Here is a 19,561-nt window from a genome sequence, read left to right on the forward strand (position 1 = left end):
TCTGTAACATTGTATATACGTCTGCATGTAATACGCTTGTATTGATACAAGAATTCTAATTGTGGTCTTAATAACCAGCGTTTAATTCAACGGAATATTTGTTTCCGTGTAAAAGTAATAATGTCAATAATTATGTATAATAAATGAAGGAACCTGAATGTCAGTTCCTGTCTCTCTGTAAATACATATACGCTGTAAAATATTTATAATTTGTGTGTAAAATAATTTTTTTCAAAAGATATAAAAGATATAATCTCTTTGAAAAGAGAGGAGATTTGAAAGAGAGTTGCGATATTGTATTGTATTTTGTGATGCATTGCTTTGATTTGTCGTATCGCAAAATTTACGTGAAATATTTCTACGATTACAGTCAATTATCAGATTTTACGAATTTTTCGAATACGAATGAGATAATAACTTATATTACGAAAGCGTGCTCGCAAATGGTGATCTATGTATAATGTATATATATTATGCTTGCCGATTTATGGGATGAGAGGGATACATGCACGTAACGAAATATCAAATAAAATATATTGTAAACCGTATATATATTTATCGATAAAGAGAGAGAAAGAGAGAGAAAGAGCGTACACAGTTCTACAGACAACGAGGCAGAGAGACTTCAAGTTGTATTGAAACCTACATATAATTATTGTCAATGCAATTTCTTTATTACAATATAATATATACAAGATTATACCATTGATTTTATTGTAGCTGATGTACAAAAAACAGGCAAGTTCATAAAAACAAATGGATTCTCATCTTTTTCTCGCCTGGCACAAATCGTTGGAACATTAATATTATGACAAAACTTAATGTGTGATTAATTTGTTTATATGTATGTACGTAAGTATACATATAATATACACATTATACAGGGTGTCCGGTAAAGACCGTAACAACGCTTAAGGATAAACTCCTGATATAACACCTGAAAGCATTTTGAAATAAAAATTCTAATATCAAAATGTTGAGGCTATGATAATTTTTAAATTTAAGTACTTAAAGTTATCAAATCATCCACTTAAAATTCATGCATTCAAATGTGATTTAACGGAAAATCCAACCGCATTTAAGCGCAAACTTTATGCGGTATGATTTGCTAAGTGCTTACAATTAAAAAATTATTACAGCCTCGATATTTTGGTATTAAATTTTTAAATGATCTCAGGAATCAACTCTTAAATGTTGTTACGGTCTTAACCGGACACCCTGTATATAAATTATGCAGTAAAATATATATAAAATATATATACTGTTTATGTATATATATATGTATATATATATATATATATATATATAAACAATCGTGAAAAACTAACCGGATAATTTTCAGTTAAATGTATAAATGTACAATATGATTTCATGTATCACATTTTTATTAATTAACTTAAGTGATTAATAGAATTTTCAAAAATATTACAAATCCAATTCTGTTTTGCAATTCAATAAAGATCAAAGCAGTCGGTTGTAAAACAAACAGACTTTTGCAATGCCAGAAATGGTTCGGATAATTATCACATTTGATGATCCGGATTTCTAAATTATCATAATTGATTGTTGTGCCGTACTTTGTAGTGATCTTGATCACGTAATGTGGCATGTATGATCTTTAAGAATAAAATAAGTGTGATACTTTGTGTATGACACGTTATATATGAAAAATTGGCAATGTGATACGTTTTTTCGACGTACATAGTGTATACGCGTGTATATCAGGTGTTCCCATTGTACAAGCAAAAGTTTGTTTGCTGATGGAAGAATGTAACGGAAAGGAAACACATTGTTAACATATTATTTTTTTCGTCATCGATAAAAAAAAAGTTAAATGCTTCTGATATCTTCCTCCATCGCATTATTATGAGCAATGGAATCTTTTTTTTTTTCATCAATTATAAATGAATAACTACCCTTCTCACACAATCTGCCGATCGCATACTCGTTTCTAAAAGCGCAGTGGAATGCTTGAGAAAGTAGTGCGATTACTGATGCAAAAACTTGCCAGTTTATCGGATTCAAAAGATGTCGTGTCATGCAGATTTTCTTATAAAGCGGAAAGATAAACACGCGAGATAGAAATCAAATATAATGATTACTTACAAGTTCGCTTTATGTGTAAAACATGCATCCTAGTCGGACAAACGGGAGAATAAAATTTTTTCGAAATGAATTAAAAACATTTTTGATATGTGATATTGCAATGTAGTTTTGATGATGATTCGTATGTGATTCTTCTTCGGATTTAAAAAAGATTTTCTATTCTAAATACACGTTCGAATTGGAACACTTTTGCAATAATTCATGTGCAATCGGCTACTTCTTAACTCGTTAATTGTCATTTGCGCGCTTATCGTTATTTCGCATTTATATTAATAATAATATACAGATATATGTTCCGTTGTTCTCTGTATAGATGGTATATGTATACATATACATATCCATATCCATATCCTCTCGACTAAACTGCCGTCTCGACGTAAATACAGTATCGTGTAAATTTAATGAATTTGTACCGCGGTTTTCGATTATATGTGTCGCGAGAAGACGACTGTAAGGAAGACGTTGATCGACTTTTCGTGTACATATTCTTCGGCGTCGATTCATGCCTTGAAAAAAAAAATCAACGAAATATGATATCCGAAATATATATACATTATGGCAAGTATTCGGAACGCGGTTATAATGATGTTAGAGCGTATTTAGCATAGTCATATAATTCACGTTATATATACTATAGAATTTCAGAAATAAAAGCGCACATTTGTTGGTAAAAGCGCGTTCTCAAAATATGGGCATATATATATTTAGGCTATTTCAAAATTTACTGTAGTACTGAAAATCTATAGTTTGCGTCACGTGTTTTATAGATTATCAGCACTGGCAGTAAATTTTCAAACACAGCCTTTGTTTGTGTGTGTGTGTGTGTGTGTGTGTGTGTGCGTGTGGTAGCGTGTGTGTGGGGAGTGTTGCGTAGACGAGCGATTACATTCGTTCTCTTCTATTCTGGCATAAGCTCAACCACTACAAGATTTTATTGTACAATATATATATATTTATATGTATATAAAGATGTGTGTGTGTGTGTGTGTGTGTGTGTGTATGACACCGATATAATGAACTTCGAGATCCTTAGTAGTATAATAGAACAGATATGTTCTTTTTAGCTGAACTTTACAATTATTTTTTTTTTCTCTCATAAACATACGTATATTCGTCTCATTTTAAGTACCAATAAAAATAAAGATTTTCAGCTAAAAAGAACAAACCTAGCATGATACAAACACTATGGATTTCGGAGATATAATTTAGAACGTAAAGAAAAATAAGAAATATATTACAGTTTACAATTCGGTTTTGCACACATCAGTCACAGCTCGGACTCACATACTGTTTCTTCATTTATACAAAGCAATGAAATTCACTTTGCGGTTTTTTAAATCGCTCGCTTTTGTGTATATTGTAAAATTTTACTCATTATAGTTTTAATCTTATCACAATAATCTCTTACATCTCATTGTACAATTCTTCCATAATTCCGACGAACCTTTACATTTTGTATGTTTGCCATGAAACATAAAGTATTGTGTGATGCATTTGGAATTTTTGTTGTAAAACAGTGATTAAAAATGGACATTGAAAGAATGATAACCCATGAAAAAATTAACACTACCTGAGAGATCGAATGTCTTGAATACAAATGACAAGACGGAACGCGAACAATGTCGGCTTGTTCTTTTTGCGCGAGTCTTTAAAATTAATTAGAATAAATAATAGTAATGACAGAATGTATAAGTGTAAAAAGTTATCTACACTTACATCTATGTCATAATCGATTTCAGAATGAAGAAAGTGCAGAAAAATTTTTCCAATTGTTATCATAAATATACAACTATATGAGATGTATGTTATAATTTATAATCCCAGATTTAATTTCGAGCACCTAGTGATTGAGTAGGGGCATAGTATGCCCAAAGATTCTGAAGATATTACCTTGATTTTTCATGACAATTACAATTTTATTAAAATTCATGTGTTATTATTTTTTTCATTTTATCATAACATACATCTTTTAAAAAATGCTTGTTGAAAGAATAAAAATAAAAATAATGAAATCTGAACATTATAATTGGATGTAAATCTGAGATGATACTTCGAGCACTTTGACACGGCTTCTTTACGACTATAAGTCGGCCATAAAGAAATTTGTGATTTTCCTAAAAAGAAACGCACTATTTAGTTTTGGATCAAATGTTCTTTTTCTGCGCCACACGTATGGCAATCCTAGAAGAGACTTTTTCATAATAACTTATAATTACTTATTGAGTTAGACCAGCTATGCAAAATATGATTTTCTAAAATTGTCTGCTACGTAGATCCAGCGAACAGTGCTGTTATTCCCGTGTCAGTAGCATTCTTCGAGATCTCATCCACCCGCACCGACTGAGACTTACCAGATACTTCTATCCGCGGTAAATTGTCTATTTTGACTTCTTTACGGAACAATTGACCTACACTTCTGCCGATAAGCTGTAAAAAACGAATTAAGATCTGATAATTATTATTATTAAACAATTTAAATGTGTAAGATAAAAAAGTGTAAGATACAATAAAAAAACTGGAAATGATTCACTTTACACACATTTTTTTACAAAACTTTAAATACAAACTTTAAGTTAAAGGATTAGCTGGGATCTATAAACATCTTTTGGATATTACAATCGTATACCTGATTAGTAATTTTCTTGAAAAGATCCTTCTTTCCCTTTTCGACTTTGTTGCCTTTCGTGCTGACCACCGACATTTTCTCATCGAAACGTTGCAAGTCGGCAGGATTGACCCCCGGGATTTGCTGCATCACCTCGATGATGTTCGGAAACTTAGGTCTTAGGCACTCATAGACCTGCGCGCCCAGAGTGATAAGGGAACCTTGATTGGCTTCATGTTGACCATGCAGTTGTAAACCTTGAAGAACAGCGACCATAATGTGTGCTGCCATAGAAGGAGTGAGACTGCCATCAGCTGCCAGAGCTCGGACCACAGGTCCAGTTAACATTGTAGCCTTGAGACTCGCGTTTGAATCATTCCATGCGAGCGCTCTAGAGATATTAGAACATATTATTAACCAATAAGTTATTTAAAAAAAAAAAGTAAAAAAACAAGAATTAAATTCCTCCGATTTCACAATGAAATCAACGATATTTCTACTCATTATGATTATATTGTATTTTACCCTAGTACGCATAGCACGACGCTGTGACAAGTAGACGGATGACGCAAAATGGAAGTCCCGAGTTCGCTGACGACCTCGGCGACGATACTATTTCCCCGCGAAAGAGGTGGATCTACAGCCATTCCCCCGCTGTCTTGTTCCATAGTATCCGGAGGTGCGGCATCGCTAGCGGCTCCGCCAACCAGAGCCACTTTTAACACGTCTACGAAGTCCCTAGTCAGATTTCTATTAAGCATATCGTCGATCACTTCTTGCGTATCGGTGTTCTCCTCATCCAGACCGCCGGATTCGTACAGATGTGCTATGTACTGCCACTTAGCGCTTAATCTTTGGCACACTAGAAAAAAATCGCATTGATCGGAACGATAAAAAATGATTGTTTCACTTAACTTAATTTTGTTTGATACGGTGCAAAAAATAAAAACAAAAAATTGTTCTGATCACTCACTGTGTGTGGATACGTGAGCCAGTACAGGTAGTAGTACGCTCTCATAAAAAGCCGGCGGGCATGAGTATATAAATGGCTTCATAAACACACGTATAATCGGCCGTAATCTATAATCTGGAATCACCTGGAAGAGACAGAAATATATAAATGATTAATATACATTAATTTAAAAAAAGAATTTTATACATATATTCTTCTTTGAAGGGGGATAGGAGATTTGTATTATTCAATTATACCTAAAAATTTGTGAATGTAATTCAGAAGAAGGAATAGACACAGTTCAGGTATTATTTATTATATTTAAAATGTATAAAAAATTCATTTGTAATACAAAATTTATTAAAAATATAAGTTTTCTGTGTGTCATTAAAAACATATAGAAAGAAAATTTCAAATTTTGCCACGGAAACCTAAAATAATATTAGAAAAATATTATTTTAAAATAATAAATAATATCAATTTTAGTACGAAAATTAGAGTTTTACATTTATGTTGTTACCATTTTGTAACAACATACATCTCTAATAATTTACTTTAAGTTCAATCTGAGCAAAATATAATATAAAGAAAATTAGATCAGAAAATAACAATTACTTTTTTAGAAATAAAGGAATCGTGGCAAAACGCGAGACACTTGAGCTTATATTCAATGGTAGAAAATTTATATTTTTAAAAAGTTTTGTATTACAAATTAATATTCCACATCCCGAATACAGTACTCGATACTAAACGAAGATCTATTTAAACCTTTTTTTTTTATATAAATTCGCAAATTTTATTTTTAATTTATAAATTTCTTTTCTATCTTGATTTAGAAAATAATTGCTGAACAAAACATTAAATTACCTCCATGTTCGAAAAAACTGAGTTTAATAAGGCCGGTGCTAGTCCAGGCAACTGATAAAAATCTCGACCGATCATGTGACAGCCACTACCTAACATATGGTAGCATTGATCATGAACTGTACTCAGGAATGATTGCATTCGAACCAGAGAAGTACTTAAAACCTGGTCCGTTTCACTGTTGTTGTCGTTAGTTATACTAACGCCCAAAAGATTCGCTTTTTCAGATTCCAAAAGTCCATAAGCATTTTTGTAGCCCTAGAATAAATATATTCAGATATATTTAGCAATTTTTAACAAGAACAAGATATCAAGATATTCAACGCAATTCCGTCACTTTACTCGCAATGATTAGTTTTTCGATCTTTCCACGTCGAAGAGAATAAAATGTGTATACTCACATTTTAAAATTCCATTTGTAAAATATTAAATATTTATTACTATTATATAAACACATTTCTCTGACATAAAATAATTACAATATAAACTTTATTTCATACCAAATGTTTATGTATCCAACTTGGTCTCAGTTGATTAGTAACAGTAGCAATTGTTACCTCAGATAGAGCAGCAAGAGCAGCATGACTGAAGAGACCATTCATCGTTCGCAGTAGCGCGAACAGTGTTGGTAGAATAGGGATTATATGAGGTGTTGCTGGATTTCGATATACCGGATTGCCGCTCTCGCTGAGCGCGGCTACGAAACCACCCCTGGCCGCGCGATCGGGATCTTCTGGGATTGAGCATCGTTTAACTACACTCAGCATAGTGCAAATACACATCATAAGATCGCTGCGATTGCGTTTAGCTGGATCTTCCAATGCGTTCTCCACCGGTGGTCTGTCCAATCCCACAAACTGCATAAGCTCTAGTGGTCCCTCGAACCATTCCGTGCCTAGCGCGATGAACTTACTGGATGAATCACTGATCACCTCCGTAACGAATCGAGTCTGTCTCTCGTAATCGCAAAAATGATTCGAGATAAGGAGCAATGCTTCGTATAACATGACACTCTCCATTCGAGACAACGGGCTTGGCTCGCGGGTCAAACTGCGCACCATGGTGTGTATCTGCTCGAATACTGGCAGTAACAACAGTGGATACTTAAGACTGATCTTCACCATCAAACTGGCTGCATGTCGTCGCACGCTTTTGGACGCTCGTGATCGATTATTCTCGTTCTCACCTGGTGCCTCGAATACTAATGCAGCGAAGATCTTCTCAAGGACACGCGGTAAGATAGCAACACCCGGCATAGCCATCGAGCCAGTTGACATCGATAGAAACACAAAGAGTGCGCTTATACAAGAAAGTAGAGCGGATAGAAGCCAAGGATCTTGCGGTGAATAACCTAGACAGAGTTCCAACAATTGTAGACCCGTTTGTACGCTCGGCCGTTCATTGATTAGCAAGATCCTGGACACAACAGAGTCTAATGCATGCGCGAGAGCTTCCCATTCAAGATACTCTCGATCATTCTGACTGCTCTTATATTGCAGGTTTGCCATACCCTTGGTGATCTTCGCGGTCAGCCACTGTTGCACGTATGTAAACGTCACCAAAGGTGCCACCATAGTTGCATGTCTAAATCCTTCTAATAGATCCATTCTGAAGCGATGCAGAAAAACATTGAATTCTTCCTCCGAGTCATAATCAACGAGGCAGTATGTGGTCATGCCGTTACTTTGTCTACCATGTGGATATGTAACGCGGATCAACTTGGGTGCGGTATGCTCCACGTACTTGGGCACGTACGTAAGCAGTAACGAGTCAGTTTTGATCTGTTCGTGTTTAAACAGCATTACCCAAATCACGTTCGCTAAATGCGTAAGCGTGAGGCTCGGATATATGGTGAATGTGAGCACAGTGTCCAGAAAGAGATTGAAATGCGTCGGCCGTATGCTAGAAGTATCATCTTTTCCCCACAAGGCGCAAAGTTGTGTCGCCATACCAGTCAGTACCTGAAATAACAATCACACGAATGATGATCGGTTTTCCATAGCTGCTGAAACTATAAAATGAGATATCTTTATCGAGTGTTAATAGTGTGATTATAACAAATACCTGTGTGAGTTTCTTCAAAAATAAGTAATGATTTTCATGGAAATTTGTAGGTCCAGCCAGAGGCGGTGGAGCAGTGGCTGCAGTATAAATATATCTCAAAGCCTCCTCTGAGAATAAGATCATCAATTGCTTTCGATCTTCGGCCTTGCCTTTACGATTTACAATCTGAAGCAGGCATTCAGCGGCAGAACACTGAAATATAGGATCTCCTAATAAGAGGCATAGTATCTGCAACAATCTTCCATCCTCAGCCATCACATGATTTATAGAAACCCATTCGACAAATCCAGTTAACGTGGATAGCACTACCTGTTTTAATGATATAAATTTTAATTGAAATACCAATCATTAGATACATGCATCCTTTTCGCAAAAACCTACTTGAACGACTTTACTATGTGCCGCAGCTTCGGATGTTTGTCCTAAGGCACTTTTCTTCTGAAACTCTGAAAAGTGTTGCTCCATTAGTCTCAGAAAGAAGCTAAAGATCTCGGCCATGTTCGTAGTCAACGCCTGATATATATCTTTCCTTCTTTGATTTGATTCAAGTGTCTGCAGGAGTGCCACATCTTCTACCAATCTGAGAAATACCAACAGGACTAACTCAGTTTGACTCTCGCCTTGTGTGCAAGCCTGACTGAGCTCGGCCAACAATGTAGGCCACTGCTGAGGCCATTCACGCTTTATCATCTCAACTACAACACGCGACAGAGCATCCTTTATGTGTGCCTCTTCCTGTAGCAGTGGTTGGGTGCCTTCTTGAAGTAATTTCATTGCATTCTCCTTGATAAAAATCTTTTCTGACTGAGAAATTTGTGTCCATCGATATTTCACACAGTGCTCCATCAATTGCAGACCAAAGTGGCGCACCACTGAGCTCCTCTCGGGTGATTTCTGAGCCAAGTACAAGCCGCATTGCGCACACAACGGTGAAGATTCCTTGAACCTCTCACAGGCATTGTACATCTCCAGGCGTTGCGGTTGAGATATACCAGGTGACATCATCATCTCGACCACTCGAGCCAATTCTGCCGATATCTGGGCGACATCGCCTACTCCGAACTCCATTCCTACTAGCACTAAAATATGAGACAGATATGTTTAACTTTTAATAAGCAAACTTTTATACGCTTGTTACATAATATCTTAATATAATCACTTTATCTTTCTCTTTCTTATCAAATAAAGAAAAGTATAGAGAAAATAAACAGAGAATAAAAATAACTTGTCCTATCTCTATAACAATTAATAACATATGTGTACCACTTGTAACGAAAAAGATGTTCTTGCACAAAAATTTTTCTCGACAATAATTAGCAATTAAAAATATCTAATATCATAATAAACATTTACATAACGCAATCAAACAAATTTATTTTAACCATTTCCCAGAGCTTGTTTAACGAAAACAGATTGAATTATTTGGTGACAGGCTCTGAATTACAAGTATATATCAACGTTTCGCGCAATTTTGCGAAGCTGATGCAAGATATCGTAACGGAACATCAATCTGGAAGCCGGTATAAATAATCGAAACGAGGTTCGTTCACGCTACACCCGCGAGGGCGTACGCAAGGAAATCGACAGCGACGGGCGTTGCGCTCGTTGTCGGCGAGATCGTGTCCTCCAATCGGGGAAAATTCACGGGCGGACACGCGCGGGCACACGCGGCGCAAGCACGCGTGGATGAAGCAGCTTGTCGCGAGCACGCGCTCGCTCACTCGCTCGTTCCCGTACTTACCTAACTGACGCGAAACTGCGGTACGAGACGGAGCTTGGCGGGGGCCGCGTGGACAGCGCGGGATTCTCTCCGGCGTCGCACCGCGCGTCAATTCATACCTAAGTCCGTCTTCGGGAGGGGACAAAAAAAATCGCAAAATCAACGCGTGCGAGTGCTACGCTCGTCACACAGCACTTTTCCGGAGAATGCGGCAGTGGCACGCTGGTCGGACGATCGCATACACGAATCACGTGCTGCCCTCTTGACGGCACCGTGCCGCTGCCGCGCCGATTTAACCTAACCTAATTCGACACCGGACGTGTGTATGTACACACGCTTTTTTTCCCCTCCAGATCGCGGTGAGAAAACAAGTTGTGGTTCGATCTATTCTTATCCACTGGTTTCCCCGTTCTTTATATTTATATCGCGTGTTTGTAATCCTCCTCTTTCTTTTTTCCTTACATTAATAATCGATCGATCACGATAAAGTCCCGTAAAACTAACCTATCTCGCGTCTTGTAGGTTATGCCGGCTCCTCTTCTACTCGTGCACACACCTACGTATCGAGGACGAGAGAGATAGGATGGACGAGGCAGTCACCACGCCGCCTACATTTAAACGGAGTTTCTCAGAGCGGATTTACTGTGTAGAGTTTTCGCCGTACGAGTGGTCGCAGCATTTGATCTGCATTGCCCTCACTAAGGAGATCGTCGTTGGTACTGTCAGATTTCAGGTTTGTGCGAGGGGTCCCTCGATGAGAATTGTCATAACTTTTTTTAGTTTTGCTAGAAATTGTCAAGATATTGACAAAATAGAAATTATAGTTGCTTTTCACTTATATCTAATCTTGGATAATTTTCATTTGTGACATCTTAACTCAGTTCTTGACAAACATTCCTTTTCATTCTGACAAGTAAGATTCAATTCTTGAGTTTTTACTTGTAATCTGCATGAAGTCATGTGCTTTACAGAGTCTTGTTAACTCACATTAAAAATAAGATTGTAAACCTATGTTGTTACATGATATAACTTTGTTAAACCAAAGTAAGCAAGTAATGTGATGTCGTTATCTTGATATAAAATACTCACATACATATAGACAAAGTTAAATCTATTCATTTCTATTTTAATAAATAACTTTAAATAACAGGATGAAGATGACGCTGTGGAAGATATTGCATATAGTCCTATTAGAACGTTTCATCATGATGCTAGGCCCCATGCGATCGCTTGGAGCCCAGAAACCTCCCTGAGTATTGTCCCCAAAATTGTCACATTTTGTGTTGCTGGATCAGATTTCAAAATAAGATTGTACAATAGCAATCTGAATGACGTCAATATGTTCGAGGTAGGAATATCTTAAGTGTTATGTAAATTTATGACGCTATTAAATCCGATGGTACAACAGATGTTTTAAAGATTTTAGAAGGCCATAAAGATTATATGAACGCAATCTCCTATGAACCAGAAGGTGAACTATTGGCGTCAGTCTCTGACGATCATACATGTAAGCTATGGGCAGTTAAAGAGAACCAAAAGTGCGTGTCTACATTTTACTTAACGTCACCTGGGACTAGCGTATGTTGGCATAATGAAGAATCTGGCAAACTCTTAGTAGCAGAAAAAAACGGTTTAATACGTATGTACAACGTCAGAAGTCATCAAGCTATTATGTCCCTTGATTCAGGGGTTGTTCCCTTGACTGCAGCTGACTGGGGACCCAATCCCTTAAAAGTTGCATCGATAGCCGCTGGAGAATTGCTACTTTGGGATGTGTCCAGACCCAGGTAATAAAACATTTAATTTTAAATCCTTTTGTATCATATTGGGTCTGTTCTTTTTAGCTAATCTTCTTGCACAGTTCACTCTTTTCTTTTTTCTCCATTCGTGAAAAAAGAAAAGTTAATAAATTGTAAAAGAAGTTTAAAAAGAATAGCTTATTGGTTCTTGCTTTCATTAAATTTATGTATTCATTTTCAATTCTAGTCGTCCTCTTGATGAGCGGACACTTCATGTGGAAGGTGGTTTAACAGTAAAAATCTCACATGCGAATGAAAATCTGGTATCAAGCATCGGATGGCCAGATAATTTATTGAAGGTTGTTAATTTAAAATCGAAAGTAGTAGTATTGTGTGGAAAGGTAAAGTTAATTGGTGGTATGACATGGCATTATAAATTACCGTATGTCTGTGCTGGAAGTGACAGAGAACTATGTTTCTGGAGAATAAATGTAAATTAGTATACATCGAATCGATTTTGTCCATAAATTAAATTCTTTTCTTTTCAGAACTTAGGATGTTACATAGCGATTTAAATATTTTTTTTTATTATGCTTTAATGTTTCTTTATATATATATATAAATTGATTAAGAATTAATTTTTATACACAACACAGTAATACATTGAGGTATTTTGATTTTCATTGGAAGTATATTTTCTTATTACATATGTGCGATAAATTAATTTATACACACACACACACAAATCTTTGGAGGTAAAAAATTTTACACTTGTGTAAAAATGCGTAAAAAAGAAAAAATGTATTTTTATAATGAACTGTATAATTACAAGATTTACATGGACAATATATATGAAAATAATTTCATGCGTAGCTTATCATTTATAACGATATAAAAATCTATTCTGCAAGTTTTTTTTACATTTGTTATTTAAAACTGTTTCATTTATTTAATGAGACATACTCATAGTGAAACATGTTCCGATTGCAAATTTTCTTCTAATTCAAACCTTTTTATGTCTTCTCCAAATTTATCTAAAAATCGTGAAAGTTGTTTTTTGCTACTATCTCTCAATTTCTTAGCAAGTAAAAAACAAGATTTCTGAAGAACGATGTTAGGATCAGGTATGTAAACTCGATCTTCATTGAATTTATTTATATCGAGTTTGAGCTTCTCTGCTTCTTCCTCAATATTCCTATATTCATCACCATTTTCGATCTTGTCTTTTGTCTCCACTGGAACATATATATTTAAAACATTATATACATGTATAAGACAATGAATTATTAAATTAATCTATCATACTATGTATACAATCGTATATCAAACAAATCCAACAAGAGATTAGAAAAAAGAACTAACCCTCACGACTTACGGCAAGAGCCATAAGTTGATCCTCCAATTGATTATATTTAGAAATCTTATTCTGATGAGATACATTTGTTTCATTTATGGCATCTTCTAACAAATCTAATATCAACTGCGTAAACTGCAGTTCTTCTTCAACCGATAGCTTTTCTAAATATTTTAATAACCAATTCAGAATACCAATACATAAATAAGCGCGTATACTCTGCGATATAGGATAATCGCTTTTTGCATAAATGCTATCCTTGTCTGTTCGTTTTTTAGTATCCAGTTTCGTGAGAACATGCGTGAAGAATCCTTCTTTTATCGTTGTTCCGTATTTCGATATTCTATTTTCGAATTCGAACACGTTACCTAATGCCGTTGTTAAATGTTTCAATCGGGTCTCTTTCACATCGGACGTGATCGCCATGGCAATTTGATAACTAATATTTATTTGCATCTAAAAAAGATAATATAAAGAAATGTAATACAAATTTATTATTATACGCGAAAAGTATTGAGCATTATTATTAAATATCTACGAAAAGTGTATTGATCATTTTTATTTTTATCTTCTATATCTTACCACTTTATCGTTTGTTGTATTTCTCAGAACAATGTTAGTATCATCTTTCTTTCGTAAGAGATCGTAGTAACAAGTACCATATTTTTCCTCAAAAGTTTGTAATATACCATTATTTTCCTTTCCTTCCAACCACATCTTCATCACATCGAACTCAGTTTGTTCTAAGAACGTAGTCATGATTGTCTCATGAGCATCTATGTGTACGTTTAGATACTACACAGAAGATTTTTAGTTGCATATAAATATAAAAAAAAATATATATATATATATATATGTTGGTACATGCATGTTGTGTGTAAAAATATACCTGAACTTGTCGGATATCTGCGATAAGGGAACGCGCTTTCGGCCAGTCTGACTTCATAAGTGCGCGCGTCATTGCGTCTACAGCCAAGGACGTACCAAATCCTTCGTCGCCGTTTAAAAACGCTAATTCTGATGCTGTCTCTAAACAATATAAGTCTTTTCGACGAGAAAGAACCTTTGCTGCCTTGTCAAAGGATCCCAATTTTACATAACTGTAATATATGTAACATCAAAAGAGTTAATTTAATAGAAATTTTTTACAACTATTAATTATTTATGTTTTAATATTATGCAAAATAATATTTTTATATCGTATAAATGTAGAAAATATAATTTTCATTCATGGCACATTACAACACTTAGGATAATTAATAAAAAATATTAATTAAAAAAAAATAACTTACCAATGAGCTGCCTGCTCCAAATAACCTTTAAAAGTGGCCCATTCAGCCCAGGATTCTAATATTTTATTTAAAAACATATCGTCATCATCCAATTTACATCTCGCAAGTGCATAAGCCTCCTTAAATAGCTTAGCATTTATAAATGTTTCTATGGCTTCGTGAATTTTGTGTATAGCTAGTAAATATGACACCGCTTTTTCCGGATTGTGTTGCAGTATCAATTGATGAGCATACGCCTCGCACATTTCTCTCCATATTCTGTAAAATCAATTTGATTGTATTCAATAGCTACTTATTGTTTTATATTTGTTGAAATATTCGTACGTACTTCAAGGAAACATTAGGTGCAAGCGATACTAAAAAGTCATTTAATTGTTGATCCTTAGCTGCACAAATTAGATTACTTTCCAAATCATCACACCACATATTCAATTCAGTTACGATATCTGAATTGTCATGTGCTAATTCTGTAGATAAATAATAAATCATTAATATCACGTAACAATCTATATGTAATTGTAACATAATGTTAATATAATATATTTAAACTTACTTTCATTAGAAATGAGTGTCAAAAAATCATCTTTCTTTTCGCAAAACAATGACAAGTTTGTAGAAGTGTCATCTTCGGTTTGGTTACTTCTTATATCATGCTTGATGAAATTCAGAATTTGAGATTTGTCATTTATTAATTTGTTATATTTATTAAAGTATGATTTTTTGTCTTTCTTTTTCGATTGTGATACTTGAAGTTCTGCAATTAAAAATTGAAAATATTACCAATGCCAATTATATATCATGTATGTCGATTGTATAAAAAAAATTATTTACTTGCGATTACTTCAGCAGATGATAGATTTACAGGATTCGTTGATGTAGTCGAATTATTTTCATGATCATCCGTTTTATTTTTCAACTTCTTCTGCTGTTTTTGTTTTTTCTTTGAAGCCTTAATGTCAGAAGGTTGCTTCGGCGATTGTGCTGATAAAGTATAATTCCATATGTGTAGCGTAAAGTCCGACGAGCCAGTCATTATCAACTGTGGTTTGAGAGGACTCCACATACAGCATAGTACAGGTCCATCGTGACTCATATACGTGCCCATCAATTCCTGTTTTTCGACATTCCACACCTAAAATTATATTCGGAGAAAATTATATAATGATATAAATCATATTGAAAATAATATTTAAACAAGAATTGACATTTACAACATAATATAATTAAAAAATAATGTTGTATGATATATAAAAACGATAAATACAAGTTTAACAGAGGTGACATATAACTCTGTACAAGAGCGATCGACTTGTAGTCAGTGAATCTCTAATTCTCATCTCATGTATGCTTCAGTTTTGTAAGAGGTTGACTGGAGAGTTAAAAGTTATGAGTAAAGGAATTATAAGGTGAACGGTAACCTGTTTCGGGAAGGAGAGAACTCATATTTCATTCTACAAACTTAATAAATAGACAGATAAGCTATGATGCCATCACATAATTGAGCTACTTTAACACTATATAATGCATATGTATATTTGACCTGTGCGATATTATCGTAGCTACCAGACACTAAATGCCCACTGAAATGTGGACTCCAAGCTAAGCACACCACTTTATCGGAGTGTCCGTTTAATGTTGCTACTATCTTGTGCATTGTGCAATCCTGATCGTTTTCTATGACGTCTTCGGTACCTGTCGCTTCCAATTCCTTTATCAGCTTGGACATATCAAAAATCATTATACTACATGAATCAGATGCAACTGCCAAATAGTTGGCAATCGGCGACATCCATTTATCTGCCATTGTACTTTCGGGATGCCATGCCAAACAATTCACTACATTTCTTAAAATGTGTATCGAGTTACCGCGTTTTCTCAGCTTCTGATCGTAGAACATAATTGACCTGAAAAAAACAAGATCCATTTAAAACATTTCTTCAATTATTTTTTAAAGAAAATGTTAAATATATTTTATATATATACATATATATATATATATACCCATTTTCTAACGCAACTGCTAAGCATATATTGGATTTCCATGAAAATTCCAAACATCCTTCCTTTATTATAGACATAGGTTCTGAAATAGAAGTTATGGTAATAAAACAATACGACAAAACAATAGATATTATCATCTTACCATCGTTCGGTGTGGATTTTTTGTAAGCTACTAATTCTCCTTCTGCACAAGAGAACAAAAAATATTCTGATTTAAGTTGAGCCCATTCGAGTTTGTAAATGGTATTTCGATGATACTGCCGGTATAATATAGGTTGTTTGTTGGTTCCAATTGCATCAAACACACCAACGCGACCCTCTCCAGTACCAAAAGCAACAGTAGATTCATCTTCCGGGAACCACGATACCTGGTGGAATATATTTTATGATACTAATTCATAACATTTTATCACACTTCAAAAAACAGTTCCATGCGAGAATTTCTTACCACTCTTATTTTTCCCTTTATCTTCTGCCAGTGCATAACAACGTCGAAAGTCGTTGTGTGTGGTTCAGATAAGTTCCATAGACGCAGCATCGCGTCTCCTACGCCAAATGCAATGCGTGAGGTATCAATAGGACAAGCGTTCATACAGTAGACGAATCCTCCTTGTGTAGGAATCTTGTGCTCCAGGATCGCCGATTTGGTAGGATCACTGTTATATTTGCAACATATAACCCAGCGATCTTGTGCTAAAGACCAGACTCTGAGCCTAAAGTATTGATAAAATAATGAAAAATTTCAATATTCACATGTTTCTAATTTATGTAAAGTGTTTACTCACTCAGAATTTGTTTTCAAGTCATCAGATATTCTATCATAATTGGGTGCAGCAGCTATTGAAAATAATCCTCTATTATGGAATGTATGGAACAATTTATACTTAGGCTTTTCTCTGCCCGTTGAAAGTTCCCAAGAAAGAAGTTCACCCCAAAGGGAACTAGTCAGAAGCAAATTGGGCTCTGCCCAACATACTGCAATCCAGGTTCCACTTGAAGTGCTGAGCTTGCTTTTATATGAGCCCATGATAGGCGTATTTGGTATATTTAGTACAGTCTCATATCGACCATCTCTACCAGCTCTCCAAATGAATACAGATCTGAATATAAAAAAGATAAATATAACAGTAATCAGTTTTTAGTTATCTATTTCTTACATTTTTAAGTGTAATAAGATGAATATTCATATATATTTTATGTAACTAATAAATTCAGTATGCAAGACACAAAGGATATATACATCTTATAAAAGCTTTGCCTCACCTATCTTTTGCACCAGAAGCTAAAAGTAAATCTCTCCTATTTCCTCCATTTAAAACATTCATGTCTGAAGGGCACCAAGATAAACTAACTATGTCCTCATTGTGTCCTCTCATTCTGTACAATATTGTATCTTTTTGAACAATATAAACTAGTCCACTTTTAGTACCTATTGCTACAAGACTAGAGTCATGAGGACAGCAAGCTACACATGTAGCAGTTAGCTTGCCTAGAGATACTATTTTCGAAGTTTTATACTGTATATTACAGTACATTAAACAACCTTCCAAATTCACTGCACACGCAAGATTGCCATCTTTGGCTGACCAGTCAACTCCCACAATCAATTTGCTTCCCTATATTAATAAATATATATTAATATAAGTTACATAAATAATTAACATTTATAAGTTATTATAGAATATATAATATTTAATTACTTTCTGCCACTTACATCGACAAAAGCAAATTCCGCTACCAACTCCAATGTATCCACATTCCAAACTCTAGCTTTGGTATCATCACCGCTACAGATTAACAGCTCTGGACTGTCTGGATCATCAAGCTTAGGACAAAATGCTAACGCAGTTACTTTGTCTTTAAAATAATCCTTGATTACAGAATACTGCATAACATTGTCTTCTTTCTGCCTGGCAATGACAACAAAGTTCCTCGCGCCCCATGCCACAGTTCCACGTCTAGAGCAAGCAAGGATATTGCTCAAATACCAATTTGGCGAAGGAGGCAACGTAGCTTCATTCATCTTGACGTATTCTCTGTTAACAAAAGAAACAACTCTTATAAAATTATCTTAGACAGCTTATTGAAAACATATTCTGTAAAAAATATTTGTTAAATATTGGCAAACAGATAGAATGCCAGAACAAAAATGAATTAACAGAATGAATAAAAAATCGTTAAGACAATATGATGGTAAATTGATTATAGAAATCAAGCAGAATCTGTCTTTTCATAAATTCCTAAACGATATATTTCGTTTAAATGATTATAAAATTATAGATACTTGATTTTTGGATTTTTACTGTTCGATTTGCTCTCATTGTCAGATTATATGTCAGCAGGTTACAGGTTCTGCTGGTAAAACATGATTTTAATGCATATACAATTGATGCTAATTTGCTACAATATTCTGTTGAAATGCTAATAAATTACTAGCAGTTTGTTAACGTTTTATTTATTGAATACTAGCTAAATTCTTGTCCTTTTTCGCGATAATGCAAAACCATAAAATATATAAGTATATATACACACAAAATTTTAAATATATAAATAATAAGACATAAGGTATGAATTTTGACTTCTAGAAGGATTTTGAAGAAGAATTTTGACTTCTTTTTAGGATTTCTTATCAAATCACTAATTCCTTTTCACTTTTTTACGCAACTCGATTAGAGGTTAACCGGTGTCCGGCATTTTCAATTATGGATTTATCCACGTGATGAAATCGAAGACGATAAATTCAGATAAACTTAGAAAAACTTTGAAATACCTTTCTCGTATTTAAAGTCGTTAGACGGTGACACAGCTGCACTATTTAAGTATTCTTTATTGACCGTCACGCGAGAATGCGAACACCAAACAAG

General features: G+C 34.6%; 3 protein-coding genes across 4 annotated transcripts; 1 reads left to right on the forward strand and 2 right to left on the reverse strand.

Moving 5' to 3' along the window:
* Window positions 1-4,089: 4,089 nt before the first annotated feature.
* Window positions 4,090-10,451, reverse strand: LOC108747844 (exportin-5). 2 transcript variants are annotated; one of them, XM_018485698.1, is made up of 9 exons: window positions 10,333-10,451; window positions 8,973-9,670; window positions 8,592-8,900; window positions 7,085-8,488; window positions 6,531-6,785; window positions 5,685-5,808; window positions 5,237-5,573; window positions 4,733-5,102; window positions 4,090-4,533 (listed from the first exon to the last, which is right to left on the reverse strand). In XM_018485698.1, the coding sequence occupies exons 2-9, from the start codon at window positions 9,657-9,659 to the stop codon at window positions 4,372-4,374; spliced, it is 3,648 nt and encodes a 1,215-aa protein (XP_018341200.1). In that variant the 5' UTR covers window positions 9,660-9,670; window positions 10,333-10,451; the 3' UTR covers window positions 4,090-4,371. The 2 variants fall into 2 exon arrangements, with proteins under 2 accessions (XP_018341200.1, XP_018341201.1); XM_018485699.1 differs by lacking the exon at window positions 10,333-10,451 and adding an exon at window positions 10,147-10,283.
* A 31-nt stretch (window positions 10,452-10,482) lies between these two features.
* LOC108747845 (nucleoporin Nup37) lies at window positions 10,483-12,592 on the forward strand. Its single transcript, XM_018485700.1, has 5 exons — window positions 10,483-10,670; window positions 10,834-11,044; window positions 11,462-11,659; window positions 11,731-12,098; window positions 12,298-12,592. The coding sequence occupies exons 2-5, from the start codon at window positions 10,895-10,897 to the stop codon at window positions 12,548-12,550; spliced, it is 969 nt and encodes a 322-aa protein (XP_018341202.1). The 5' UTR covers window positions 10,483-10,670; window positions 10,834-10,894; the 3' UTR covers window positions 12,551-12,592.
* Window positions 12,593-13,013: 421 nt separating this feature from the next.
* LOC108747822 (gem-associated protein 5) lies at window positions 13,014-19,504 on the reverse strand. Its single transcript, XM_018485655.1, has 16 exons — window positions 19,468-19,504; window positions 18,412-18,733; window positions 17,961-18,313; window positions 17,483-17,797; window positions 17,146-17,410; window positions 16,840-17,065; window positions 16,698-16,779; window positions 16,237-16,600; window positions 15,528-15,828; window positions 15,250-15,450; window positions 15,025-15,163; window positions 14,697-14,954; window positions 14,294-14,504; window positions 13,987-14,199; window positions 13,413-13,860; window positions 13,014-13,285 (listed from the first exon to the last, which is right to left on the reverse strand). The coding sequence occupies exons 2-16, from the start codon at window positions 18,718-18,720 to the stop codon at window positions 13,014-13,016; spliced, it is 3,957 nt and encodes a 1,318-aa protein (XP_018341157.1). The 5' UTR covers window positions 18,721-18,733; window positions 19,468-19,504.
* Between the last annotated feature and the right edge of the window lie 57 nt (window positions 19,505-19,561).

This window comes from Trachymyrmex septentrionalis, unplaced genomic scaffold (assembly GCF_001594115.1).
Source record: "Trachymyrmex septentrionalis isolate Tsep2-gDNA-1 unplaced genomic scaffold, Tsep1.0 scaffold20, whole genome shotgun sequence".
NCBI lineage: Eukaryota > Metazoa > Arthropoda > Insecta > Hymenoptera > Formicidae > Trachymyrmex > Trachymyrmex septentrionalis.

Bases quoted from the DNA above. Each gene is read 5' to 3' on its own strand.
- LOC108747844 (XM_018485698.1), bottom strand. From the start codon at position 9,659: ATGGAGTTCGGAGTAGGCGATGTCGCCCAGATATCGGCAGAATTGGCT. The intron at 8,489-8,591 runs GTATTTGTTATA...TTGTTATTTCAG, and splicing joins TTTTGAAGAAACTCACACAG to GTACTGACTGGTATGGCGAC. The intron at 6,786-7,084 runs GTAACAATTGCT...TATTTATTCTAG, and splicing joins CTCTTGCTGCTCTATCTGAG to GGCTACAAAAATGCTTATGG.
- LOC108747845 (XM_018485700.1), top strand. From the start codon at position 10,895: ATGGACGAGGCAGTCACCACGCCGCCTACATTTAAACGGAGTTTCTCA. The intron at 11,660-11,730 runs GTAGGAATATCT...GATGTTTTAAAG, and splicing joins ATGACGTCAATATGTTCGAG to ATTTTAGAAGGCCATAAAGA. The intron at 12,099-12,297 runs GTAATAAAACAT...TTTCAATTCTAG, and splicing joins TGGGATGTGTCCAGACCCAG to TCGTCCTCTTGATGAGCGGA.
- LOC108747822 (XM_018485655.1), bottom strand. From the start codon at position 18,720: ATGAATGAAGCTACGTTGCCTCCTTCGCCAAATTGGTATTTGAGCAAT. The intron at 14,505-14,696 runs GTAAGTTATTTT...CATATATTACAG, and splicing joins TTGGAGCAGGCAGCTCATTG to TTATGTAAAATTGGGATCCT. The intron at 14,200-14,293 runs GTATATTTTTAC...TCTTCTGTGTAG, and splicing joins CAGATATCCGACAAGTTCAG to TATCTAAACGTACACATAGA.